General features: G+C 45.4%; 1 protein-coding gene and 1 long non-coding RNA gene across 2 annotated transcripts in view; one reads left to right on the top strand and one right to left on the bottom strand.

Moving 5' to 3' along the window:
- Positions 1–8,341: 8,341 nt before the first annotated feature.
- On the bottom strand, positions 8,342–13,279 carry LOC147600950 (uncharacterized). Its single transcript, XR_015258479.1, has 3 exons — positions 12,472–13,279; positions 9,636–9,773; positions 8,342–9,341 (listed from the first exon to the last, which is right to left on the bottom strand). It is a non-coding gene; the product is annotated as an uncharacterized LOC147600950 (long non-coding RNA).
- Positions 13,280–13,591: 312 nt separating this feature from the next.
- Positions 13,592–26,380, top strand: part of LOC147600949 (protocadherin-23-like) — a 48,161-nt gene continuing 35,372 nt past the window's right edge. The window contains exon 1 of the mRNA XM_086747667.1: positions 13,592–15,406. Coding sequence (XP_086603793.1) covers positions 13,592–15,406 — 1,815 coding nt within the window. The remainder of the gene's footprint in view (positions 15,407–26,380) is intronic.

Raw genomic sequence — 26,380 nt, 5'->3', positions numbered from 1 at the left:
GACCATAGGATTAAGCCTTCCAAATTTTATACTATAAAGCTTCCTCTATCAAGCCCTTCACTTTTCCTCTTTTCCCCTTTGCAAAGATTTAAGCCAACAGATAAGTCTTGCCTCATAGCCCAAAGGTCAATAAATCCACCCGACATACACCTGCGGGGAAATTAAAAAGTTACATTGTCCTCATGGCCGTCTTTTCTAAAATGTCTTTTCTCTGCCAGTACTTTTAGTCATAAGCCCTTTGCAGCAAATTTTGCGGTCATATTTGTGCCTTGAAGCCGTACTAGCAATAACAGTTGAGTTGATTTCTACCATACTGAGCGGTTTCATTTTTCAAAGTGTATTCAGTTACAGTCAGTTCGTATTAATTGAGGTGAAGCAGACAGAGAGGGTAAGCTGGGCGTGCTGGGATGGGATGCTTTCATTCCTTTTAAAATGTTCTAACAGCATTAACGTACTGCTTCTTTCACGTCCTTCCCCAGCTCAGAAAGCAATGAACCAAGGGATCAATATTTGTTCTGTCTAAATACCTGTTTAAAACTCCAGTTTGAAGCATTTTTCTCATTTTTGTGCCCTCTCCTTTTCTCTGCGTCTCTTCAAAGAGGGAAAAATCCCCAGGCTGAGATATTAGGCCAAGTTTTTTATCTTTCTGACAGAGAGGTAAAATAACATGAAGTGGCTTCTGAACTGAGGCATACAAAAACTCCCTGCACCGAATGGCTGGTTTAGGTCTAGGTTTTGAGGAGGGAATCGCATCTCCCAGCACTCTGGTGAGGCTTTTTAACATCTGAATTGATGTGCAGGGGGAAAGCCAGGCACGAGTTCACGGGGGAGTAATTTAGTAGGAAATCAAAGTGTCCCAGCAGGAAATGAACTCTCCCAAGAGAGAATCTTAACACTCTTTCTCCTTCCCCAGAAGATACTTATTTTCCCAATGATCTCCCCATCTTGGAAAGTTGCTCACCTGTTACCTGCAACAGTTGGAAGTCCTCAGATATCCCACATTGGTGCCCGTGACTTGGGTGCATGGGAGAACAGGCGGCAGTCCCTGGGTTGTCACCCCTGTACCTGCCTGGCCGCTGTGCCCCGGCTGGAGGCAGCTGTTGGCAGGAGTCTGCCTACGTCCCAGCCCGCTGCAATTCAGCGACTGGTTTCTTAGTGCAAATACAGGCAGTTAAGGTTAACTCATGGGAGTGTGGACCGGAGCAGATGAGGTGCTGGCTGCGGGGCAGTGACCTGTGCAGGGGAGCAGCAGGGAGAGGTAAGTCGTGCGCGCTGCTGTGATGGCTAGGCATCCTCTCCGAACATTTTTTTCTGCCCTAACTTACTCTTCCTGTGCTCAGGTAATTGGCCTTGTACTTGCTGAAGGGAATTTCAGTACATTTCCCTTTCCTTAACCTTTCAACTTTACAGTTTATTCCTTGTTTCACGATTGACTGTGTTTGAAATTGGACACGGGCAAACAGATGAGTGGAAAAACCAAAGGACAGGTCCCAAACTGTGCTGCTACACACTATTAACGGCAGGGCCAGCAGCCAGCGAGTTCACTCGCTTGTGCCAAACCCAGATTAGACAGTGCAAACCCTGACAATTTGGTATTATTTTCTGAAGAAACTATTCCAAGTCTATCTTCTAGTGGGAAGAGACAACAGTTTTTTTGGGGAAAAGGGAAACTAACTTTAGCTGTTGAGCAAATACGGAGCATCTGCCTAATATGCACTACGCATATTCAAGGAAATGGAGGCAAAGAAAGGTTTATTTTGGAACTTAGTGGATGAAATCCTGTCCCATTAGAGTAAGTGGGAGATATGCCATTGACTTCAGTCAGGCCAGCATTTCACCCAATACATTTTACATATGTTTTTATATGTTATGATAATTCGTGAATGAACTATAAGAATCTCTGTAGAGAATATATAAGGATTGTTCTTCTCTACCTCGGGGGGAGCAATCTTCATTTGTTGCTTACTATATTGGGGTTCTTGGAAAGAGATATGGATGGAAGAGTCTTTACTACATCAACAATACATCTTGTAGATCTCTCTTGTATAATCCATCAACAGCAGCATTACACAGAGGTTAGCTGAGAAAGGAGCACAGATGGGAAGAAAATGTCTGCAACTGGATCTGAAGGGGCCTGAGGTGATGCTGTCCAGATAGGGGTGGGAAGCCAAGGAGAAAGCAAAGAGAGCTTCTTGCCCTTTGAGTGCATCTATCAGGTTGCTCCAAGCCTATGATCCAAAGACCTGGTTAGATTTTCAGTCTCATTCTGGATGGATTTCTAAATGGTCAGAACAGCATTAGTAGCCAGAACAACCTTTCTCTTTTATTTCTTTCTTTTTTTTTTTTGTTTCTGTTTGTTGCATGGCCAGGAGGTTCTGATGAATCCTTTTGGAGATGGATCTTGTCACTCCATCCAGGCCCTCGCCTCCCATCAGCAGGTTTGTTCAACGTGTTCCTTACGAAGATCCATCTTCCATCTGATCAGAAACTGATACCTGTGGAGATTATGATCCAGTTTTACCCCTCTGTGAGGGCATAGTGCCTGTGCTCCACAGTCTGCTTTGAGTACCTCTTGTCTTGGTTTGAACATGTTAGTTTTGGCCTAGGAAGTTCCAGCAATCTGAGTGAGCTTGTCCTTTCCTGGCGCAGCCACCAGTTAGTGCTGGCCCTCGGCCTGGAAGGCTGCTAATGTGAGAGAAAAAAGGGGTAGCTGGAGAGCCACTTTCTGCTCAAGATCTTTGACTTGGAAACTCACTTCCTCCTCTTGGGCAGAACGTGTTGGGTGGAGTGAATAAGTGGTTTGGAGCTTAGACAAGGAGAGAAAGAGGATGAAGTTAATGTCACGCTATTTTGCCTTGCAAGACCTGTTATTAGCAGGCAGTTGGGGGAATCTTCCATTACTGTAACTGTGATCAGTTTAAATATTCTGTGAAGTGGAGTAAGAAGTGGATACTCAGAGAAAATAAAACATAGCTAATATGTAATTATGTAAATTATGTAAATTATGTAAATTTACTTATGTAAATTAGAGTATGAGAAGGTATTACAAACGACTGGTAGGAAAAAAATGTCGGTGTCGCTGTGTACAGAAGACCCAAGCCATTGCTGACAAATCCGCCTTGCCCAGCTTAGGTGTGGAAGCAGTAGAGCTGTTTGTTGGGTGGTATTTTGTGCAAGTAAATTAGCTTATTTTTTTCAGAGAAACTTGGGTGTCTTCCACCCCTGTGGTATGACTAATTCCCAGCCACAATAATTTATTTCCACATAATTGAGAGCTGTCTATGTTTCCAAATGGATCCCACAGTCATGACTACATGGCTGTTATTTATGCAATTAAAGAGGTGTATTTTAAATTAATAAGAATATTTAATTGCTTATTGCAAAAGACTTGCATCTGTTTAGCAGCCTAACACTGTCCAATTCTGAGCAGTCTGGATTTTTCATTTCCCCGGTACACTATCAAGTCTTGACTTCTAGTTGGTACTTCTGCTATAGTGTGGTCAGGCAATTAGTCCAGGCAATAACAGCATGAAATTGTTGCAGTAAATAAAGCACTTCAGATAAGTGCTTTACTGCTTAAGCAAAGAAGCCCACGGGGATATTTTAGTTCATTCTGATTTCCTTTAAAGATTATCTTGGCCACAAAGTACTATTATTTGTCCTTGCAGTATGAATTTTTGCTGGAAAGCTTTAACACAAGTTCTCTTGTATCATATTGTCTTACAATAAATTATCATGGTTTGGCTGATGTTCTGGTTTAAGTCTGCTCTAAAACAGAAGGAAGGAAAGTAGCCTAAAATAGCAATTAGAAGAGAGATTTGAGGGCCCTGAATTATTTTCTATTTCTGTCACTAGTTTAGGTCTCAGCTTAGAACACCTTGATGTGGCAGGAAATCCTTTTATTGATTTCAGTGGATTTTGGATCAGGTGCGTTCAGTCTGACCTCGGGCAAGTCAGGTGCCTTCTGTGCTTGGGAATGAAGCGTGCGCACTCTGCTTACTCCTCCAAGGGCATCACTATTAAGCTTCATTCATTCACGTCTGTAAAGAGCTTTAGGAATCGCAAATGAATGCCACTTTTAAAAGTACAAACTGTTATTTCAGTGTAGATTAATTCATTTTACCTTCCCAGCGGCTGCCAACAATCTGTTTAGTGCAATGAAATCTTGACAGCCTGTGTCAACAACTGAGAGCAGTTCTTTCATGACAGAGGGAAAGAAGAAAAAGAGAAAATGCAGAGCTGAACTCTTCCCCTTACAGAGAATTTCTTGGTGTATGAAAATAAAAATTGTGGCTGTCATTTAAAAAGGCCCTCTCATAAAAGAAATGCATGTTAAATTAAAACTGCTGTTATTTTTTTTTTCATTCCATTGCAGTACAGACCCCTCCTGGTTCTTGATGAAGAGCGAGGTGAAATATCGCACGACTGAGCTACAGAGAAAATATCAGGCTGTTCCAAGCGCATAAGCCAAAATGAGCGTTCAGAGAGAGATCACTGTGTCATGAGCTCATGCTGGCAATACATTTTTTTCTACGGGTGTAAACTGAGATTTGAGCCTGAGAGAGACCCTATATTGAGCCTCGCAGGAGCACTTCCATGCACGTTGTTTTCTTTAGCATCAGCGAGGAAGTTGTGAACTGCTCCCAGACCTAGAAACATACCTACAGCCCCCACGAGTCCCACTGCCCAATGGTCTCCTCCCTTTCCCTCCCCACCATGCAGCAATAAACTTAAGATGGAGCCAGAGATCTCTGCCCCTGTGCGGCAGTGGGGAGCCCATGCACATTGTCCCAGGAGAAGCTCTTCCCCTCCTGGGGACCAGCCCCGAGGCCAGCTGCAGAAATGGTCTTTCTCTGACTTGTGTGAAGGGAAAGGGATGCCCTGCACACAACCCAAAGTCAGCAGAGTGCCCCGTTTCTCTGTATTCTGAATTTTCAGTCAGTTAATTACTTTGCTGCACAGTAACGGATGGCATTTGAATTCACTAAGATATTTCTCAGTACTGGTTTGCTTCTGCTAGACATGAGCAACACCAGGTTTGCCAGTACAACATGTTCCTCCCCTTCCAGGCCGTTACACCTCTCTGTGCCTGCGGTCTGCTTCCAGCAGAGTGCAATCCATAGCTCATCCATTTCTACACCTGAACACTTGACATTCCTTTTAAGAGTGTCATACATTTCTTATGGGCAAAGTTTGAAAAGCATAGTAGTAATTATTTTCCTCAGTATACTAAAAAAGGCTAGTAACTCTTGTTAGGAAAAAAATGTATTTAAAAACAGATGCAGTTTTCTAATCCCCAAAGCACTGGCACCCAGTTTTAGTGTATGACCGAGGCTGGGGGTACCCACGCGCTGGGAGGGGCCATCCCCAGCTGTGCTGGCCCCGAGACACCGACTCTCATGAGTGGGTTTAGGAATCCAGTTTCATTTGCCCGATGGCATTGCTCAGCACCGTTCAGCAAAGGGATGCATTCCGAAAGAAGCAGCAATAAAGCCTTTGACGCTGGAATTCAGGAGCAGTGTGGTCAAGACAGGCATGAACACATGGCAAATACAACTGAAACAGTGAGCTAGGTCTACACAGTTCTTGCCTAAAATTAGCTGTTTAAATTTAGTCTTCCTATGATTTTTTTTTGTTCCTGTAGCCACATTCTAGGGCATGTATGTGTATGGGTTTAAAGTACTGCTTTCCGGTTACAGATGCCTAGCAGTCTTCCTTTTCCCTCTAAATACGTTACAGGAGTTTATCTTAAAGCCTTGCTTAAATACTTTAGAAGCCTCTCCTTCCTATACTTTTTGGTTGAGTTCATTCCAAAATACAAACACTAATTTCTGCATCCACCACTGAGTGACACATGAAAGCATTACAACCCATAAACTGCTGAAGATAAAAGAGCCAAAGTGGTGAATATTCAGGAATATGACTAGGAGTGATGAAAAGACAGTTAAAAAGATATTTCATTGACAGTTCTAGGTTGGGAAACATCCTGCTTTGGGTAATAGTGTGATCTCCATGCTTGAAACTTTAAAACACTGCTGTGCCACTGTGATCTCAAGCATCTGATAGCTGACCTTCCAGGTAACAGAGCAGTGAAATCGGTAAAAGCCTGTGTAATTGTATTCTTAAGCACACCAGAAAAAAAAAAAAAAAAGGTCAGCAGACAAATAGAGCTAGAGCAGGCTGGCAAAAGCAAGGAGGGACACACAAGCCTCCAGGCCCTACCTTGGGGTGCAGGAAGTGTAGGTTGCGTTGCTGACTCCCAACGTGACTGTGGGCACACTGAGCTTGTGGGCAGCAGAGATCTTCACCCCAGTGGATTCAGTGCACAAAGACAGGTGTTTGGCTCTAGAAACCAAAATGATGATATAGTTGAGGCTTTTCCAGCATATAACCCACCCCTTGGGTCTGTTACTTCAGGCTTGGGACCCTGAGGGTGCTGCTGTGGCATCTCCAGCTGAAGAGCAGGGTCAGCATCACCTCAGGGCTCTCTGTTGCAGGAGGCAAATGTGCTCTATGGACACGTAATTTAATATCTGCATGCATTCCTCTGTGGAATGGTGATAATGAACCTTCCCAGCCCCATAAAGATTCTGCAAAGATAAGCTCTGTAAAAACGGATGAGGGCCTTGGATAATTCAGTGAGAGCACCATAAAAATAAGATTTCTCCCTACAGACGCTGAGTGGCTGGAGGAAGCTGGCAGAACTGCTTTTAGACACAGCTGGTATGTCCTAAATTAAAATAGGCAATCAACTTCTGTCTCCAGCACTCATTCTTGGCTTACATTCAAGCAAATAGAATCCATTAATTAGGATTTGCACAAATGTGTTTTCACACATAGTAAAAATGGGTGCCTAACCAAAAGCTGCTAGGTGCTCCGCTACCACTTACTGAAACGAAATATGCAGAATTAGCCAGGAGCAGCTTTTTGCCAGCTGCCAACACAAACAAACCTGCTACAGGAGGTAACACAAATATCCACTCCCCCGCGGTTTCTGGAGGGTTTCACCCCATCCAGCCGCACCTCCAGCTGTCCCCTCCATAAAGAAAGGTGTAGTGCTGCATAATACTGCGTGCCCTGAAAACCAGCAGGTCCGGGCACTTGCACACCGGCGGGAGGATGATTGCTTTGTTCCTGTGTATTTATAGCCTTGTCTTAACAGGCTCTTTAAGAAAACAGGTGAACCTTTTAGGATTGTAATCACAGTAGTGTCAGTTGGAGCACAGCAGCCAAGACTCGGGCATCCAAACTCCTCATGAAATGATCATCTGGAAAAGGAGTGCAAAGGCTCAGAAACGGCTGGTGAATTAGTTGCTTTTAGTGCGAGTGTGTGTGTGAGAGAGAAAATAGCCAGGGGCCTTAATTCACACATGGATTACAGTATATTTTACTTTTAAAAGCAAAGTCCTTTTCTGATTTATAACTATTTTAAATAATTACTTAGCTCAAACCAGCAAGGGAATCAGCTGGCGTGGTGGCTTAGCGTATTAAGATACAGCTTTATGCGTCCACCCTCTCCCCTCTCAGTGCCACAGGCTTGAGTCCTCGGCTGGGACTTCAGCTGATGAAGTGATAGCAGCAGGTTTCCAGCTCTGAAGCACGCTGTGGGCTGCTCTTCTGCGATGAGGGCAGCTGCCCTGGGAAAGTGGATTTTCATAGATGTGAAAGCCAGAAAGGAACAGTCTAATCATTTAGCCTGACTTCATTTTACTTGGTAATTCCTGCCTAAAGCCCCGGCACTTGTGGCTGAAATAGAACATGTCTGTTAGCTGTCTAACCTTGATTTAAAGACCGCAAGTGGCAGAAAATGCATCCTATCCCATGGCTTGCCACTGCAGTCGTTCTTGCCATTTGCATCTTGTTTGCAGTTTGAACTGTGTTGATTTTTAACTTCCAACTATTGTATTTTGGCTTGCTGGCACCGGCAGTGCTGTGCTCTGCGTTTAGCCGGCATTCACGTTGGCTAAGTGACATCCCTGAAGGGAAATCTGGGAAGAGCTAATTCACAGCAATCCTCCGCTCGATGACTTCTTATGTCTTCAGCTGTGCTCGTAATGGTTTTGTTTTGCTTGCTCTCAGCCAACTCTTGCTTTTCAAAGCTTCAAAGTTTATAGAGAGGGGGATTTTGGAAGGGTAGGAAATGCTAGGATACTGTATGCTGTAGGTATGGAATAACTTCTCTAACACTGCACTCATGTCCCTGAGTGAAGAGGCTGCATCCGGATGAAGATTATCTGGATTTAGAGCTTCTGCAACTGTGTTTGGTGATTTTGGTATCATCTGCAGTTCAGATAAACATACCAGATGACGAGGTTTAGTCCCGTCTGTGCCTTTTTTTTCTTTTGTCCTTCTCCTACACACACAGAATTTTACTACTGGATCTGATTGCAGGTTTTGCTGTCTTACCGTGTGAGAAATAACCTGGGTAACTTCATGCATTTTATATGAAAATTAAATAGAGTAGTCAAGGGAGGTATCACATCAAGGGAGTATTAAATCTGACCTGGGATTATATTTTATCAAGCTTTCTGGAGCTCACCTCCAAGCTTTAGAGAGACCACTAAGCTCTGGATTCAGTGCTGGCAAGCAGATGGCAAATGAAACCCATGTAGTGGGAAGTTCTTGTGTTGTTTATTCCTGGCCCAAAAGGGTGAACCCTTTGCCATCTTAAAAGAATTGCTTCAAATCTGCATCAGCTTGTTGGAGTAACAGACAGTAAAAGAAAGAAGCCTTCCTCCTGCTTCAAAGATAATTATATAATATGTTAATTGTGATATATATTGAAAAGCACATGACGAAGTGCACAGCAATCAAAAATAGTGTCTTTTCCTTCTGGATAAATCCTATTGCTGAAGTAATAAAATATGTGTCTAAGCTTATAAAATACATATATATATATAATAGGCTGTCATAATCTGAATGAACACCTATCTAGCAGAATCTCATTTAATGCCATGAATATTTATTTTAATATTTTATTTTATTTCAATTTTCCAGAAACTTTGTTCATCAAAAAGGATCAGTTATCACAGAGAAGAAGTGTCTTCATCCTGCAGGGGATAGTGGGATTAATATAATGTGGATAAAATAAAATTTTCCAGGCAGAGCCAAACATATTTGAGCTGGGTGGGGGTTCTGAGTGATCCTGGGGTGGAGAACATGCACGAAAATGCTACTTTCCCTCTGGTTAGTCAGGAGGAGGCAGTTCAGTGAATGTAACCGCTCTCTGTGAGGCAGCTAGGAGCAATCAACTTGACAAGTGATGTGACGCTCGGGTTTGCAGCTGGGAAGGTGTCGAGTAGAAACAGAACGGGATTGACAGCGAAGAGATTAATGAAGATCTGTAAGATGAAAGCACATCGGGACAGAAGATTAGATCTGGATGACAGCATATGAGATAAGCGAACTAGAAATAAATTTCATGTGAAAATATTGATCTGGGTAATCCTACTTAGACAGTTATATCCAAATGACAAATTCCGCAATAATTACCCACAGAAGGCAGTGGCAACACCCACTTCACAGAGGGAGTGAAGGCATCGCAGTGCATCTGGAATGACAGGAAAAAAAACCCCACTACTACTAGACATAGCGTAGCGTCATAGCTCTCAAACCAGCATCGAAGTCTTTCCTACCTTTGAAGGCAGACTCGGGTACATTATTTCCAGTCAGATCCTGGCAACAAAACTATTCTTCATCAGTGAAGGCCAAGCATCTGTTCCATGGCAAAATGAGTTCTGCAAATTGGTTTGTGATCAATGGTGAAGAGATTTCTACCAGTAAAAAAAAAAATTCACTCTTAACTACATTTTGCTGCACTTACAAGAAAACCAGTCCTATGCATAGCTTTCCATTATAGTAACTGTGAGCAGCCTTCGTTTGGTCACCAGCAAATCTTTTGTGCAGCTGACAGTCCTTCACAGAGGTGTTACTGAAATCAATATACGTGTGCCTGGGGAATTATAAATAATGAAACACCTGATGCTCTGCAAAGTTAACGCTTTCTCCATACATCACGTATTCCAGGCTGAATATCTGTAGTGACTCCAGCCAGTAAGGCTGTAGACAGCCATCCTTTCTCAGATCCAGCTGCAGTAGGTGAAGATGTTTGTGCTTCCTCACCCCACAATTTTGCCAGAAAGATGATTTTTATGGGATCTCTGTAATCCAGCATAGGAAATAAATCACTGTGGTTAACGGAAATAATTTTTTCAGCATTGCTTAAACCAATCTTTGCCCTTAAAAGTAAATCCACAGAGGATCAGGGAACACCACCTGGGAGGCAGACATGGAAGCGTGGTAGAGGCAGTAACAAGCAGCTGAGACCATGCTGCCTTCAAACAGCGCAGGAAATAACTTCATGGAACAATTTTATTATTTTTTTTTAATTTTATTTTATTTGCTTTAGCTCTGTCTGGAGCAGTTCAGCTACTCTCTGCCCTCAGCTGGCTGCTACCGCCCATCTGATGAGTGCTGGAATGGATCCTGTAGTGTTCCCACCCTGCGTCAGTCCCGAGTCAGCCGGTTTGGCTCAAGCTGCTGCCGCTTCTGCTCAAGAGGGTTTGCAGTCAGCCAGCGAGCGGCAGAGAAGGAAGTGGTCATGCTGCTTTACCACCTCAACCATCCATGTCCTCAGCGTGGGAGGGTCACATCCTAAGCTGCCACAGCTGTTGTGTGGGCAAGGCAACGTTTATAGGTGGAATTTACTCTAATAATGATGGACCTTCATGGTTGTAACACTATCTCTGTTTCAGTGATCTTTTGTGCTCTAGTACTGTACCACAGCTTTAGTTTGCTGCAGTTTAATTCTCCTTGAAGGAGAAAGAATTTCCAATTAATCCAAGGAGGATCAAGCTACAGCAAATATCGATTTACAAATGGGAGCCGATTAAATTCGAGCAGCTGATACAGTTATCACCTTCCGGTTTCCTTCCTTGCGCTGCTCCTGGGGGTTGGATCCCTGCCACAAGGACAGCTGAATCGGCATGGGGAGCTGCTCTGGGAGCACCAGAGTTCACTGCATCGCACAGTGGAGTGGAGCGATGCCCATGCAGGATTGCCTGAAGAGGCAGGGCTGGAAACTTCAGTGGTTTGAAAGTGGATTCACATGCTGTTCACCTGCCTATGAAGTCAAGAAGTGGCCATCTCCAGGAAATGGATGGGAGGACAGCTGGAGAAGTAAGCATTACTTCTGTCTGAGCATCCTGGATCGCTAACAGATGATCCCTTCTAAACTAGAACGCACAGGCTTTTAGCATGCTCTAACCAGCATCCCTTGCCTTCAAACAAGGTTATGCTCACATCCACTTTTTAGACTAGAAGACACAGTACATCTGAGTAGCTGGCAAGCATCTTCACTGCAAGAGTGACCTGTTGAGGATGTGGGAGGTAGCTAGTTAGTGCACTAAAACTTTGCACCCTTGCTTCCTTTAGGATAATGTCATTGTGGCAGCTTCCCTCCATGTCTTATGTGACACCATGTCTCTTTTTCCTGTAGGTCAGCACGTCACTGAGAAGACGGGGAACAGCAGGGGTAGCTAAATATATCGAGGAGACAGCAAACATCTCCTCAAGATTTAGAAACTTCTGTTCGTGATTTATGGAAGAAAAGGAATGAGGTCATGAACATGGCAAAAAAGAGGGAATGAAAAAGCTTAGGAAGGGAATGCAGGAAAGAAGAAAAGGCTCAGAGCAGGCAGAAAGATGAAGATGGAGGAACATTTACAAGGTAATGCTCACGCTCACAGTAAACTGAGCATCTGAAGTGTCCCAAAGGTGTGGTATTTCTGGAAAGACACTGTAGTTGGGCAGTGCTTTTATACAGCTTCTCTTGTTTGTATACTTCACTGCCAAGGTGCCCTGGTCTCACAAGATACACGAATGCTTGGTTATGTATTAATACTGCCAGAACCACAGAGAACTACGTCCATCCTACTTTTTTTGCCTGCTGTCTTCACGCATGCTGTTATCTGAATACAGAACTTTGCTCTTTAGGCTGTGTCTGACCTTGGCAACAGCAGGTTTGGTTCAGTTTTTTCAGCGAATGTGCCTGATAGAACATGATTCACATGTTTTCTTAATGACTGCACGGGCTGCATGGGACATGGCTCTTTTTCCAAACTTGCTGTGATTCAATGGAATTCAGGCATTTTCCTATCAAACATCTGTGACTTGGGGAGGATCCATGTGTTTTCTCAATGAATATGAATGGAACTGGCAAGGGCCTCAGAGCTTCCTTCTTGCTTCTATGCTTGTAATTATCACAGTATATAAATACACAGAGACTTTCTCAGAATGTGCCTAAGAAGATCTGACAAAATCTAGCTTTTGCTCAGCCCCGTCTCTCTGCGTAAGGGGAGGGTGAGTCAGATACCATGGATAGAATCTTGTGTCTCCAGCCTCCCGTGCAGGCAGACACACACGCACACAAAGACATCGAGACTTCTTTTAGAACCGAATTCTCCCTCCTACCTGGATACATGGAATTGTTAGGTCCCAACAGTGTCGGAAAAATCCCCTCTCTTCCCCTTCTCCCCTGCATGAAGACGTCAAGGGCTGTTATGGTGGCTTTGCCACCTCCTCAGGGAGCGGGTGCTCTGGCCGCGGAGCTTGGGTAGTTCTTCCCTGACTGGGAAAAGTGGCAAAAAGCAAAACGCCTGCCCGCCCAAGTGCCCCTTCACAGGAAAGGACTGAGCTACAGTAACTCCTCCTGCTACTTTCTTGTCTTTGCCCTGATTTTACTCCTCTGCCCTAGGATGAATTTACTTTTCTCTGACTGACTGCCAAACTCCTGCCAGAAAGGTGAAATAAAGTTTGATAACAGACAGGTGTGAACAGCAAGAGACCGGTAACTGTTGAAGTATCGCACTTGGCTTTCATGGAAAGATGGATAGCTGATACTTAGCATTTATATGATGCGATATATTCTCAGTGTCACTGAAGAAATGCTAATTCATCCTTAGCCCATTCCCAGTTAGATACGGGAGTCAGGAAAGGTGAAAAAGGAAGGAAATTCTGGTCTTGACGAAGCCAACTGAATTCTGTGCTTACAACTTATTTTGGGTAACTGCTTCCCTGGCACGTTGAGCGCTGTCTACTGATCTAATGCCGGGACAATGAACGAGCCTTCTGATGGAAAACGGGGACCAGAATGTAAAGGCGAGAAAAATCCTTCCCGAATTGAGGAAACCCGTTTATCCTCGCGGATTTCTGGCTCATTTAAGTTCTCCTCCTCCACGAGGCATGCCAGCCTCTCCCCCGAGGAATCGATTTCGGCGAAAGAACTCTCCGGCTTCAGGGCGGCTCCAAGGTCAGCGCCGCGACACCCAAACCCAGCGCGACGGAGACTCACGGCTGTCCGCGCGTGGGGGACGCCAGCCCTCCCCGGGTGCGGGGTGGGCGGGGGGCGGCAGCGGGGCCCGGCGGGGCGGGGGCTGCGCGGGGCGGGGGCGGTGGCGGGGAGCCGCCCTCCCCGAACACAAGCTTGTCCCTCCCAGCCCCGGCAGCGGGGCGCAGGATTTCCTTCCGTGACGGCGGGGCGAAGCCACCTGCCCGGCGGGGAGCGGCCGCCATGGCGGTGTAGCGGCGGAGCATGGCGCGGCGGCTGCGGGGCGGCAGGTGCCGGGGCGGGAGAGGCGGCAGTGCCCCGACGGGGCGGGCGCTGGCGCTGCTGGTGCCGCTGTGGCTGTGGGGGGCGAGCGGCGGCGGGGCGGCGGTGTACAACCTCAGCCTGACGGTGGGCGAGGGGCTGCCGGCCGAGACGCTGGTGGGGGACATCCGCGCCGGGCTGCCGGCGGGCGCTGAGCCACCGGGGGGCTTCCTGCTGTCGGAGGGGAGCGGCGAGTCGGCGGTGCTGGCGGACTTCCACGTCCAGGCGGAGACGGGCATCATCCGGACGGCGCGGCGGCTGGACCGGGAGCGGCGGGCGCGCTACAGCTTCGCGGCGGCCACTCTGCGCGGGGAGGTGGTGCAGGTGGAGATCGCGGTCGCCGACGTGAACGACCACCCGCCGCGCTTCCCGCGGGACCTTCTGCAGCTCAACGTCTCCGAGCTCAGCCCGCCCGGCACCGCTTTCCGCCTGCCGGCCGCCCGCGACCCCGACGCCGGTCGCTTCGGCACGCAGGGCTACGCGCTGCGGGAGGAGGGCGGCGCGGCGGGGGAGCCGCCGCTCTTCCGTCTGCGCTACGGGCGGCCGGAGCCGCTGGAGCTGGTGCTGCTGCGGCGGCTGGATCGCGAACGGGCAGAGTGGCACCGGCTGCTGGTGGAGGCGTGGGACGGCGGCAGCCCGCGCCGCCGGGGCCGCCTGCGGGTGCGAGTGCGGGTGCTGGACGAAAACGACAACGCCCCCGCCTTCAGCCGCACCGAGTACCGGGCGCGGCTGCGAGAGGACGCGCCGCCGGGCACCGTCGTCTGCCGCCTGCGGGCCACCGACCCGGACCTGGGGGACAACGGCGAGGTGCGCTACGCCATCAACCGCCGGCAGAGCGACCCCGACGGCTACTTCGCGGTGGAGGAGCGGAGCGGCATCCTCCGCCTCCGCCGCCCGCTGGACCGCGAGGCGCGGGCCCTGCACCGCCTGGTCGTGGAGGCGCGGGACGGCGGCGCCCAGCCCGAGGTCTCCAGCGCCCTGGTCTCCGTGGCCGTGCTGGACGTGAACGACAACCGCCCCGCCATCCGCCTGCTCTACCTCACCGAGACCGGCGGCCCGCGGGTCTCCGAGGGGGCGCGGCCCGGCGACTACGTGGCCCGCATCTCGGTCTCGGACGCCGACGAGGGCGGCGGGGCGACGGAGGGCGGCGGCGGCGTGGCGCTGTCCCTGCTGGGCGGCGACGGGGCGTTCGGGCTGCGGCCGGCCGGCGCCGGCGTCTTCTTCCTCTGCGTGGCGGGGCCGCTGGACCGCGAAAGCCGCGACCTCTACGAGCTGCGGCTGGTGGCCACGGACGGCGGCGAGCCGCCTCTCTCCGCCGAGGAGCCGCTGCTGCTGCGCGTCGCCGACCTCAATGACGAGGCGCCCGCCTTCGCGCAGCCCCACTACCGCGCCGCCGTCTCCGAGGCCGCCTCCCCCGGCACCGCCGTCCTCCGCCTCAGCGCCTCCGACGCCGACGAGCCGGGCTCACCCAACGCCGAGGTGCGCTACGCGCTGGAAGGCGAACCGGCCGCCCTGGCCCTGCTGCGCATCGACCCGCGGAGCGGGGCCGTCAGCACCCGCGCCCGCCTGGACCGGGAGCGGCAGGCGGCGCTGGAGCTGCGCGTGGTGGCGCGGGACGGCGGCCGCCCGCCGCGCGCCGCCGCCTGCCGCCTCAGCGTGCGCGTGGAGGACGCCAACGACAACGAACCTCGCTTCGAGCGGCCGCTCTACCGCGGCCGCCTGCCCGAGCACGCCGCGCCCGGCCGCTGCCCGCTGCAGGTGAGGCCCCGCCCGCCGCGGGGAGGGGAGGGGAGAGAGCGGGGCTCCAGTGAGCCGGGGGAGGTGCCCGGCCTGCGAAGGGGGCTTGCGGCGCCGCACGCAGCGGGTCCAGGGTTCGGCTCCCCGGCCGGGGGGCGCCTTTTGGGCCGCAGCCGCGAAGCGCGGCGCTGGCATTTGGCGCCCCCAGGCCCAAAGCTGGGGCGCCGCGGGCCGAGCTCAGCTCGCCAACTCAGCTCGCTCGGAGCGCCCTTAACAAGGTGTTCCTCGTCCCTTAAAGCTTGCGGCGTGGACAGCGAGCACAGAAAGCTCAGATCTTCCGAGAGATTCGGGCATCAGCTCTCCTTAAACCCCAGAGGGGATTAAGCTGCCTGGGATACCTCTGAGGGCTTGAGGTGGCCCTCGGGGTGCAGTCAGTCAGACCCATCTCTGAGCGTAAGTGTGACCCACACGAAAGCAGAGAGAAGGGCAGGCAACACCTGAAAGTAAAAAGCACTTCTGGGGCTTTGTAGCATTTCCAGAGCACTCTGCTAATGAAGAGAATCAATTCACCCAGCCTTCGCAGAAACCAGTTAACACCAAGAGAAAAAATGTTCTACCTGTCCATCAACCCCCGCCTTATTCCCTGCAAATGAGGTTGAACGGAGGCTTTGCAATGCCAGGGGTTGCCAGACAGCCCTTCTTCTTTAGGCTTGGAAGAACATTTCAGAATGTATACGTTCAAACTGAGCCACGTCCTTTCCACCAGCAGAAAACTCACAGCAGTTGATCGTAGGTGAAGGTACACATGTTCCAGAGTTCGTGCAGAAACTTACGTGAATTTGGAAGGCAGCTGTGCTTAAAGAGGAGAGCTAGGGAGAGTTGCAATTTGTTTTCTCAGTACTTTTGAAGAAAAATCGCTCTTTGTCTCCAGGGAGTCTACTTACTTTTTAAAGATCGGGATCCACTGATGGTATTTTGGGTCTAACAATCATCTCTTTCAACAAAAAGCAGTTTCCTCTCTTTTTTTTTTTTTTATATTGCCTTCTGAGCTCAAAAAGTACACAGTTTGCATAAGTCTAATAAAAATCAATTTACAAAAAGGTCGGGAAGGTTGACCTCATGGAACTTTTTATTTCCTATCCCAAACTGAAAAGAAAATCCAATCACTGCACTTGCTTTTTTTTTCTCCCCTTGGGGGGCGGGGGGAAGGGATATCCTGCACCAGTGGCCCCAGGAAAGCCCAGGAGAAAGTTAATAACGTGATTTTAAAAGTTCACCTTCTCCCGGGGGGAGCGAGGGGCCTCCGGGCAGCCCGGGCGTGGGCGTCCGTGGTGCTGAAAGGCAGAGGGGCAGGAGCCGTCGGGGTGCAGTGCCGCAGCCTGGTACCGCGGCTGGAGGTGACGAATAGCGGGTTTTTCTGCTTTTGATTGCATACAGCCAGAAGCATCCTGCAGGATTCCCGAAGCGTTTTAAAGAAAATAATCCGTGGTTGTGTTTTTTTTTTTTTTTTACTTGTAGGTTTTGGTACACTAATAGTGCAGATTTTCTAGCCTGTCAGAGGTGTCACATACTGTGGATATCATCCATGGTGTACTGAATTTTAAAAGTGTCACCGTGCTGCCATAATCCCTTCCTTTTAGAGAGCAGGAAAAAAATAGTTAGGTCCTAGTGGCTGAATGATCAAAGCTGGGATATTAAAGCCAAAGGTGGATGAGAATGAGGCATGAGAGGTGTGTAGGAGGACTCGCAGGTGAGCACCCCGTGGACCACCAGGGAAAGAAGCTGCTGTTTCTACTTGGACGTCAATCCTGGATGATCACAGTGATGTCCATGTTTACTACAGCATTGTGTAGATGGTTAATAGGTTTAAGGTTTAAACATACCTGTCTTTTAAAATCACCCTCTTTAAATCCTTCTTCCCAGTTTTCCTTCTGCTCACCCATCCTGAGCAGGAAAAGCTATCATGAAGCAGGCAGCATCATTTTCGTTGTTCCAGGAGTTGCAGCTAGTGATAAGAATAAAGAAAATAGCTTTTGGTTTGGCCAAGCTGTTTTTCAGGGTCTGTGGTATGAGTCCTGTCTCTAACTGGGCTCTTGAATTTAAGAGCTAGCATGAAAAGGGGGTAACCATGCCTTGTGTTATTGCTGCTCCTGGAGAGCCGGAAACAAACTGGCAGAGAGCTGCTCATGTCACTTAACTTCATCTGCTTCACAAGCTGGGGGCCAGGAGAAGAGGACTATGGTTGTTTATCACACTGACACTGGCTTTTGTGCTCCGGTTTACTGTCGGATCACAATCATAGGAGCTGGAAATCTGCTAAACTTTCCAGCCTTGTGCTCCTCCAGCAGTGCATCCTTGAAGTCTGTTCCTTAGTGACCTCTGCGTGGGGGCTGACTGGTGACGAGCCATCGCTTTCTAGATTGTGTGTCTAGAGCTTTCTGCCCTAGTGCTTTGCTGTAGCTCTGCCCAGCCACTAAATACTGGGGAATTGGACTAGATGACCTTTGAAGGTCATTTCCAACCCTAACCATTCTATGATTCTATCATTATGTCCTATTTTTGCACTCCTTGGTGTCAGGTTGGCAATTTTAGGTGGATTTAGCACATGATGATGTATACCTCTGTGATGATTGCACCTCTGTGGTCTAAGAGTGAGGAGTGTGTCAAAGTGTCTTCTCTTCTGAGCCATTCTCTTAATCCTGTGAATGAGTTAAGCAATGAAGCTTTGCCATAGACCTGCCTTGCTAACATAGGTTTAATTCTGATTACAAATGTTATTTTCAAGCTTTTTTTTCCAGGTGATTGCAGTGCTTCTCAATAGTCATTCTTATAGTTCTCTTTAGTACAATGTGTCTCCAAATTCTAGTACTGAGGTTTGTCAGGATTTTCAGTCTTGTATCTGAAGCAGTGATACATTGTATTTGTGTCACTCTCATTCAGCAGGGTAAAACTCTGTCTAAAGGCTAATAATTGAGCACATCAGGTGGGCACCAGTTTTCCTTGTGTTTTGTACCTTTTATCTTGGTGGGGTGGAGATGCCTTAGTTCTGTTTCATATCCTCCAGGGAATTCTGCATAAATAGAGTATTTCTCCCTTATTGGGCTGTGCAGACCTTATAGTTAGAGTTTTGGTGACCATGGCAGCTCGCAGCTGAACTCATATTTTGAATTTAATGAAGGTGTTTATTTGTGTTATACAGCCACAGCACATTCTGTGTATGTTTGAGGCTTGTAGGTTAAACTTGCTTCCACTGCTGGGGTGTGCTGTAGCTTGTAAGGTACTCTATGCTATAAATGTCATTCATTTTATGCTGCACATGCATTCTTATGAAAATTATAATGAGTTATGTACTTGTAATTGCATCCTGAAGATAGCACATACATTGTCATGAATTAGTAACCGTCATGTCAGTAGCTTTTTCTAAATTAATTTTCTTTTATGGTTGATTAGAAAATACACATTTATTAGCTTTAGAGTAATCTCTGACAGAGCAGAGGAAGAGAAAAAAAACGTATGTTATCTGTCAAATGATAGAGACCCATATGCATTCCACTGTTATGACAACTTGCACTTTTCTGGTCCATTAAGGAGGCTGTTTTAACTCACTGGTTAGAGCTCCTCATTTCCTTTTATTTAAAAATAACAGACTTTCTGATGCTGAGGTTGTGAGGGGTTTGTAAATGCAATGACAGCGAAGAAAGATTTTGTTTAAAGCTCTTAAAGCTAACCTAGGTGTACCAGAAATTATGGAATAATAAACCTGTGGAGGTTTAGAAAATAATATTTAATGGTGTAATATCTGTAAGCAGGATGCATGGGTTTTGAGGATTTTTTTAAGTGCTTAGTATATCTGAGAGTTGTTAATTCTTACTTGAAATGCACAACCAAGAGGTACTTGCAGAACAAGAGGGTTCTAAAAAGGGCATTTTAACGTGCACTTCTTCCAAATTTTCTCTGCCTTCTGTGAAAGAAAAAAAGAAAACAAAGAGGACAGAAAGGGAAGGAGGATACATCCCTGTTGTGAGGGACAGAGACTTAGAGACTGTACTCTGCCATTGAGCTGCTGAGCAGGTAGCAGCATTGGCTGCAGAGCTCATTTGTCTTCCTTTTCTTTCCCTGAATGATGAAGTAAGGAGCTAAAAGGACAGTCCTCTCTCTGACGGTTTTGGTTCTGGATCATTTAGTCCACACTGCAGTTACTGAAGCCAGAAATGAAGCCAGCAAACTAGGTTCACGTAAGTTATTAAGAGCTATAAAATCCAACACATCCTAGTTAGAGGTAAGGCAAAAAGAAGCTAGAAGAAATTGTGCTGTGTATTCCTCTGTTGGCTTCTTGAGCTTTCCATGTCTAAGTTTGACTGCCTGGGATTTCAAGAAGTCAGAAGTGCTGAGCTGATTGCGTGAAGGGAGAAAAATGAAAACAATCAGAAAACAAAATACATTACTTTAATACTTATTTTTAAGTAACTTCAATTGAATAGGATTTCTACATATTATTTTGCTTAAGGATTCTAATTATGGTGCCCTTCTAGCTTTTTAACAATAGGAAAACTATTCCATTTAATAACTGAAATGTTTATAAGAACGAGAGTCCTGTCCTTTCAGTGCCAGCATCCAACACTGAATGGATGCTTTGTAGATGTAAGAAGCTCTGATGTGAGAAATGGGAGGTGGACACCTTTGACTTTTCCTGCTCTTAGTGTGCTGCTCTTAAATGTGGCAAGTATTACATTTTCAGTACCCAACGGCTGCAAAAAACAGATCTCCAGAGGTAAGTAATTCCCCCCTGCCCATGTACTGAATCTACAGCTGTTTTTTAACTGAACCTACCACTTAGAGAACGTATGAAACGTTGAAACATCAAAAACATTGACGTGGAAACATTTGGCTTTTATTTGATAATGAAAAATTATGTGGAAGTTTGAGAACAAAAACATTTTTAGATTACTGCAGAAAATGATGTGTTTTCCCAGTTCTCAGGGAAGTCTTTTAATTGACATCAGCAAGCGGGGCCTGGGAAGAGGGAAAATTTGAAGGCTTGTGCGTGGCTAAGTCTGAAATTGTCTGCACGCTTTGGTCTATAGCCATGATGAGAGAAGAGACATGCATGCTAAAGGTATTGTTAGAGAAATTAGATATATTCCTAGCTTTGGGATAGTGGAAGAAGAGTAATGATATCAAATGGTCTTAGTTACGTGCTTTATATTGCAGAGATCTCTATATTAAAATATTAGCTAAAGGACTATTCAGAGCACTCGTGGCAAACATAGAGTCCTTGAATACCTTTGGCTGCTAAGTTTGTAGAGTTTTATACAGCATAAGGAATAACCATTCAGTTAAGTGTCCAGCAAGTGTTCATTCATAACCACCTTCTGGAGTAATGACTGTGAATTATTTTTTTAGGTGGAAGGCATTCTAATTCAGAAATGCAGTGGTTTTGCTGGTGTTCACCTTTATACAAAGAGCTGACTTCAGCAGTCATCTTATAATACACTCCAGCAAATTATTAATATGCTGTAAATGGCTGGGTATGGCCTATCTGTTCATTTATCAAATATTAATGTCAGTTTATCATCCATATAGATTTTCATAAATTGCTATGTCAGCAGAGGGCTTAGTCTTTCCTGGAAGGTTTTAAAGCATTGGGAAATCGATAAGCTAGGAATGTCTTAAGTTCAGCTTACTGTGCAAACATATTGACACACTGCAGAATGAGCCTTTTTATTTTACTTCGCTGCTCAATTCATTCTTGAAAACAAACTTCTAATTGCATGCTGAAAAAACATCAATGATTTACACAGTCTGCATTTCTCTTTTAAAATGCATGAGTTTGATTTAGAACCTAGTCAGAAGCTTTATGGGCTTCAGTGTGCACATAGATAGCTTGGAGAAACTTGTTCTGTGGTGCATTAATGGCAGAGTTTGTCTGAGCAATCCCTACTCCACATTCAGTGTAAAACAGTGAATAAGGGATATCCCAAGCAAGATAGGGTTTTAATGTATTTGTAACCCTGAATTGATTTTTTTTCTATGAAATGTACCTAGCCCTCAGGTTTTCCCAAATATTATCAGCCACAATATACTGTGGCAAGGGATGTGCCAGTCAGCTACCCACTCCATGAGGAATCTCCCCTTTGCTTTGAACCTGGAGACAGAGAGAATGAACAGTCCCTGCCACTCATGATTTCACACATCTGTTATATCACCTCTCCATCTCATTTCCAGTACTCACTCCTGCTAGCTTAAAAAAAAAAAAAAAAAAAATTAGCATTTGGGCAGTAGCTGGTCTTGAACGCTGGATGCTGAAATGTGCCACTGGTGAAAGCATAAAATTAAACCTTGTTTACAGAGATGATATAGTAGAAGAAAGTTCACAGTTTATAGAATTTGCTAGAAAATAGCACCCTTGCTGTCAGTCTACAGAGAAAGTTTGCTAATCTGTGTAAAGTGGCGTTTCTTTTAGGAGGAGTAATATATTTTAAAATACTACTTATAAATCACAGTTCATTCAATCAGTTTTGAATTCTTTGAGACTCCTTTATAAGAAGCTGTACAAAATCAGGAGCTTTTAAACTTCATTGGCACTTAGGTGAAATCATTCTTCTCCAATGGATGTGGAATTGCAAGGGATTTATGTCATGCCTGGAGAACATGTCAAATGGTGGTGTATTTAGCGTTGCAACAGAAGATGTGCAGACACTTCTTACCTTTTTTGTACTGAACTGCTCTCCTATATAAATTTGTGCATATAATTTTATTTATATAAATTCATATATATAAATGTGCAGCAGATTAAACAGTTGTATCCTAACACATACATGACCAAATGTAGTAACTGTCAGCATTTACTGTAACTGCTAATGCACTCTAATGCAGAAGGGATGTTTGTAAGGACCCATGCACTGCCTGGCTATGCTTGGATGTAAAATCTCTGCCGACTCCTCTTGATAATTGCTTGGTTAGAGTTTTCAGGGCAGGAACTGTGTCCTAAAGTAGGCAGATTACTGATGAAATTGTGCTGTGTACAAAGTTAATTCCTATTCCTCACTCGGTCCCATTTAAATCAAGTAGTGTAAAGAAAGTTTTAATTAGGCTTTCTTTATGTGGGAAAAGTTGACAGTATAACCCAAAGTCTCACTTTTCACAGAATCATAGAATCGTTTAGGTTGGAAATGACCTTTAAGATCATAGAGTCCAACTGTAAACCTAACAATGCCAAGTCCACCACTAAGCCATGTCCCTAAGTGGCACATCTACATATCTTTTAAAAACCTCCAGGGATGGTGACTCCACCACTTGCCTGGGCAGCTTGTTCCAGTGCTTGATAATCCTTTACGTGAAGAAAGTTTTCCTAATATCCAATCTAAACCTCCCCTGGCACAACTTGAGGCCATTTCCTCTCACGCTATCGCTAGTTACGTGGGAGAAGAGACCAACATCCACCTCACTGCATCCTCCTTTCAGGTAGCTGTAGAGAGCAATAAAGTCCCCCCTGGGCCTCCTTTTCTCCAGACTAAACAACCCCAGTTCCCTCAACCACTCCTCATAGGAATTGTTCTCTGGACCCTTCACCAGCTTCATTGCTATTCTTTGGGCACGCTCCAGCACCTCAATGCCTTTCTTGTAGTGAGGAGCTCGAAACTGAGCATGGTATTTGAGGTGCAGCCTCACCAGTACAGGGGGATGATCACACCTCCAGTCCTGCTGGTAGCACCATGGTAGCATCTGACAGAGTTAGCAGAACATGTTTTAAGTGACGATGCTTACGTTGCAGCCCTTTTTTGTGCCTATTTCCTCACCTCCACAAGCTTCTCATTGATACACAGGTTACTCTAATGGATCAAACCTATGGATTTTGAAATAGTGCTTTGTTTAGAAGTGAGTTTTTGTTCTGTAACTCAAAGTACAGCAGTAGAAATGCAGCTCTCGGTTCTGTTTCTTGCTCTACCTTGCACTAAACAAAAAACAGCATTACATTTATGCTAGACTTTACTAGCTCCATTTCCTGCTGGATATGACTTAAAAAAAAAAAGTCAAGATGCTGTCATGCTTATTTGCTTGTGCTCACAGGCTGCTCCATTTTAAACATAAAACTGTTGCAGTACCGACAATATTTCCTGTTACAAAAACACATGTACTAACTTCCAGCCTTGACAGATGTCTCAATCCCCTACACTGATCTTGAGGGACTCTAGTGTAAAGTGTTTTTGTCTCCCCTTCCCCCTCCCCATCCCCAGCTACTTCCCTCATGCAGAGAATTAGGTTGTCATGCTTATGTCTGCTCCACTTCCACTGGCTTGTGCCTACATCTGGTGCTGGGAAAAGGGTAACAGGAAGGGCAGTTTTTTAACTGATGTCTGACTGAACACATGCAAGACAAACAACTTGTATATGCCCTGGGGTTTTTTTTAACAGTTATAAACAAACACATATGGTTTAATGCAGTGTCCAAGGAACCTGATATATCTTACCAGTCAGAGAAACTGCCGGAGATGACTGCACTCAGCCTCTGGTACATTACCTTCTGCATGACCTTTTGTTTTCAAATGTGTAAAACCCCAATAAATAGTTTCATACTACACATTAATTTTTTCCTACTATGTTTTGTAGTTACTTTGAATTCTGAACTCATGTCCAGCCATACTAGAGCAATGATTCACCAAAGGCTTTTCTCCCAAGTGTCCATCTGCAGTGTAACTGCATTCATAATAGACCCGTATGAAACTTATGTTTTCTCACAGACTGTTATCAGAGTCACAGATTGATATCTTTATCTCTGCTTCCGTACACAAATGAGGTTGCATATTAAACATTCTCTACAGATATATAGGCACCTAATTATTTTTACTTAGGGATACATTATTAATCTTTCGATAGGCTATTATTGCTTTGGACATTTATCCAGTTTGATTCTGTAAGAAATTCCCAACATTTTTATTAGCTAATTCTCAGGATACATTTCAGTTTGATACTTCTGTCACTATGAAGCTTAATGACATTTCTGTAGGATTGATGCTGTGCCCTTATATGGGCACAGACTCAATAAGGCATGTCCGTAGTTCTCTTCTGAAAAGATTTTCAGTTGTCTTACGATGCTCCCAAATAGAGAAGAATAAGCTCTTTGAGATAAGGATTATCCCTTTGTTAATGCCTTTGCTGTACGTTGTACCATAAGTGCATGCCATATACATGGATTTCTTGGTGTACTATTAGAAAATACATTACTCTCAAGAATATATCAACACAGAATTAAAATTTTAAAATTTGCACTTACGTTTGGGGGAAGGAGACCAGTAACCTGAATGAACCAACTCAGCACTTACTCAGTGTTCAACAGGTTGGTTGCCATTTTGAGTGTTTTCTGTGCTGTACTGTCACCCTTGCTCATGAAGACATCAAACAGAATTTGATTTTACAGTGTTTTGAGAGATGAAATCACTGAAACATTTCAGATTTCTTGGGGCACGCTTGTAGTTACGCTTACACTTGTAGTTACTCTAGTGTAGCTTTTAGCACCATTAGTACTAAGGGTCAGTGGGTTTTTGGAGCCCCCTCAGGATCCAGTCTCCAGCTTATGGTGCAAAAATAGGACAGGTAGGACAGGGCAAAAATTGCTGAAATTGAAGATGGGCTGTTTAACTCTGAGCACAAAATTCAGTAATGCTTCTTTTTAAAAATGACTGAACCTGGTAATTCCTGCCTGCCTTCTGCTTTGTGTAGATCTATAAGCCTGTGCAAAGTAAGTGTGAAATGCTACCGTATGGTAATACTGTACAACAACATCACACCAATTGATGGCTGCACAACTTGTGAGGCAGTGGGGAACTGGGAGGCTCTTTTCAAAAAAAGCTTTTGTTGCACAAGCATACAGGGAGCTTAGGAACATAAGTTGCAATGAAATCAGCCACAATTTGTTCTTTGGGGGCTTTTCAGGTTCTCTGGATTTTGAAAGTCCAAACAAATTTAATGTGTGTCTATGGGTTTGTGAGGGGAAGAGAGTGCTGTATGCATGATGCTGTAGGAGCAAGGGGATGAAATAAACTCCAATACAAATGTGATCTGCTTTCCCAGAGCACAGAACTTCTTCTTAATGTAAGGTATTTTTAAAAAACATGTGCTGCCATCACCAGTGACAGTAGAATAATTATTTTTCCCCAAAGTTTAGTTTGAAAACAAAGTCACAACTTAAAAAAAAATTCCTTTAGATTTACAGTTGTATACTTTTCAAAGGATCGAAGAGAGAGTGTTTCATTCTGGTTTTAAAAAGAAAGGAGGACGGCAAACCCCCATATATTTGGCTTTGCTTGCTTGTTTGTTTGTTTGCTGCCTTTTGTTACTATCAACATAAAACTCCATATCCTGGAATCTGTTTCTTCTTTTCTTTTTTTTTTTAATCTGTCTTTGAAGTTGATGTCTTTAGCAACAATTTTGGCAGTGCTGCAGTCTTATAATGATTTTGCTTTGATACCAGGCTGCTTTTGTGTTCTTTTTCCATTGAAAAAATCAAACCCTTACAAATCTCTTAGGTTTGTAACTTGCAATTAAAAAAGTGAGGTTTAAATTTTCATGGAACTAGTCAATAATTACTATTTAAAAAAAAAAAAAAATCTCCATTTCTGCCAGTATCTGAGGAGAGGGAAAAGACCTGACAGTTGAAATACACTTTTTGAAAGGCTGACTGCTTTTTATTTTTGGAAATGTTTGTCTGAAATTGTTTGCAGGTAGGACCCAAGCCAATATTTGGGAGTAGACCAGAACATGTCTTACGTTTCCAGAACCCTGTGGTTATGGGGCACAAGTTATCTCACAGTTTGTAAAACTCTATTGCTGAAAAACATTTCTGTTTCCTGGGAGATTTTTGATGTCTATTGTGTCTTATTGAAGACCATTTGAAGCATACTTTTTGAGACTTTGATTTTATGTTATTGCATTATTCTTAGTATTTGCTTATAATGGAAACCATGTTTTAGGCCTATGAGCAAGCACTAAGCCATG

This window comes from Chlamydotis macqueenii, chromosome 4 (assembly GCF_036417535.1).
Source record: "Chlamydotis macqueenii isolate bChlMac1 chromosome 4, bChlMac1.mat, whole genome shotgun sequence".
Classification (NCBI taxonomy): Eukaryota; Metazoa; Chordata; class Aves; order Otidiformes; family Otididae; genus Chlamydotis; species Chlamydotis macqueenii.
Note: the sequence above shows the minus strand (reverse complement) of the source record. Positions and strands in the feature narration are given on the sequence as shown.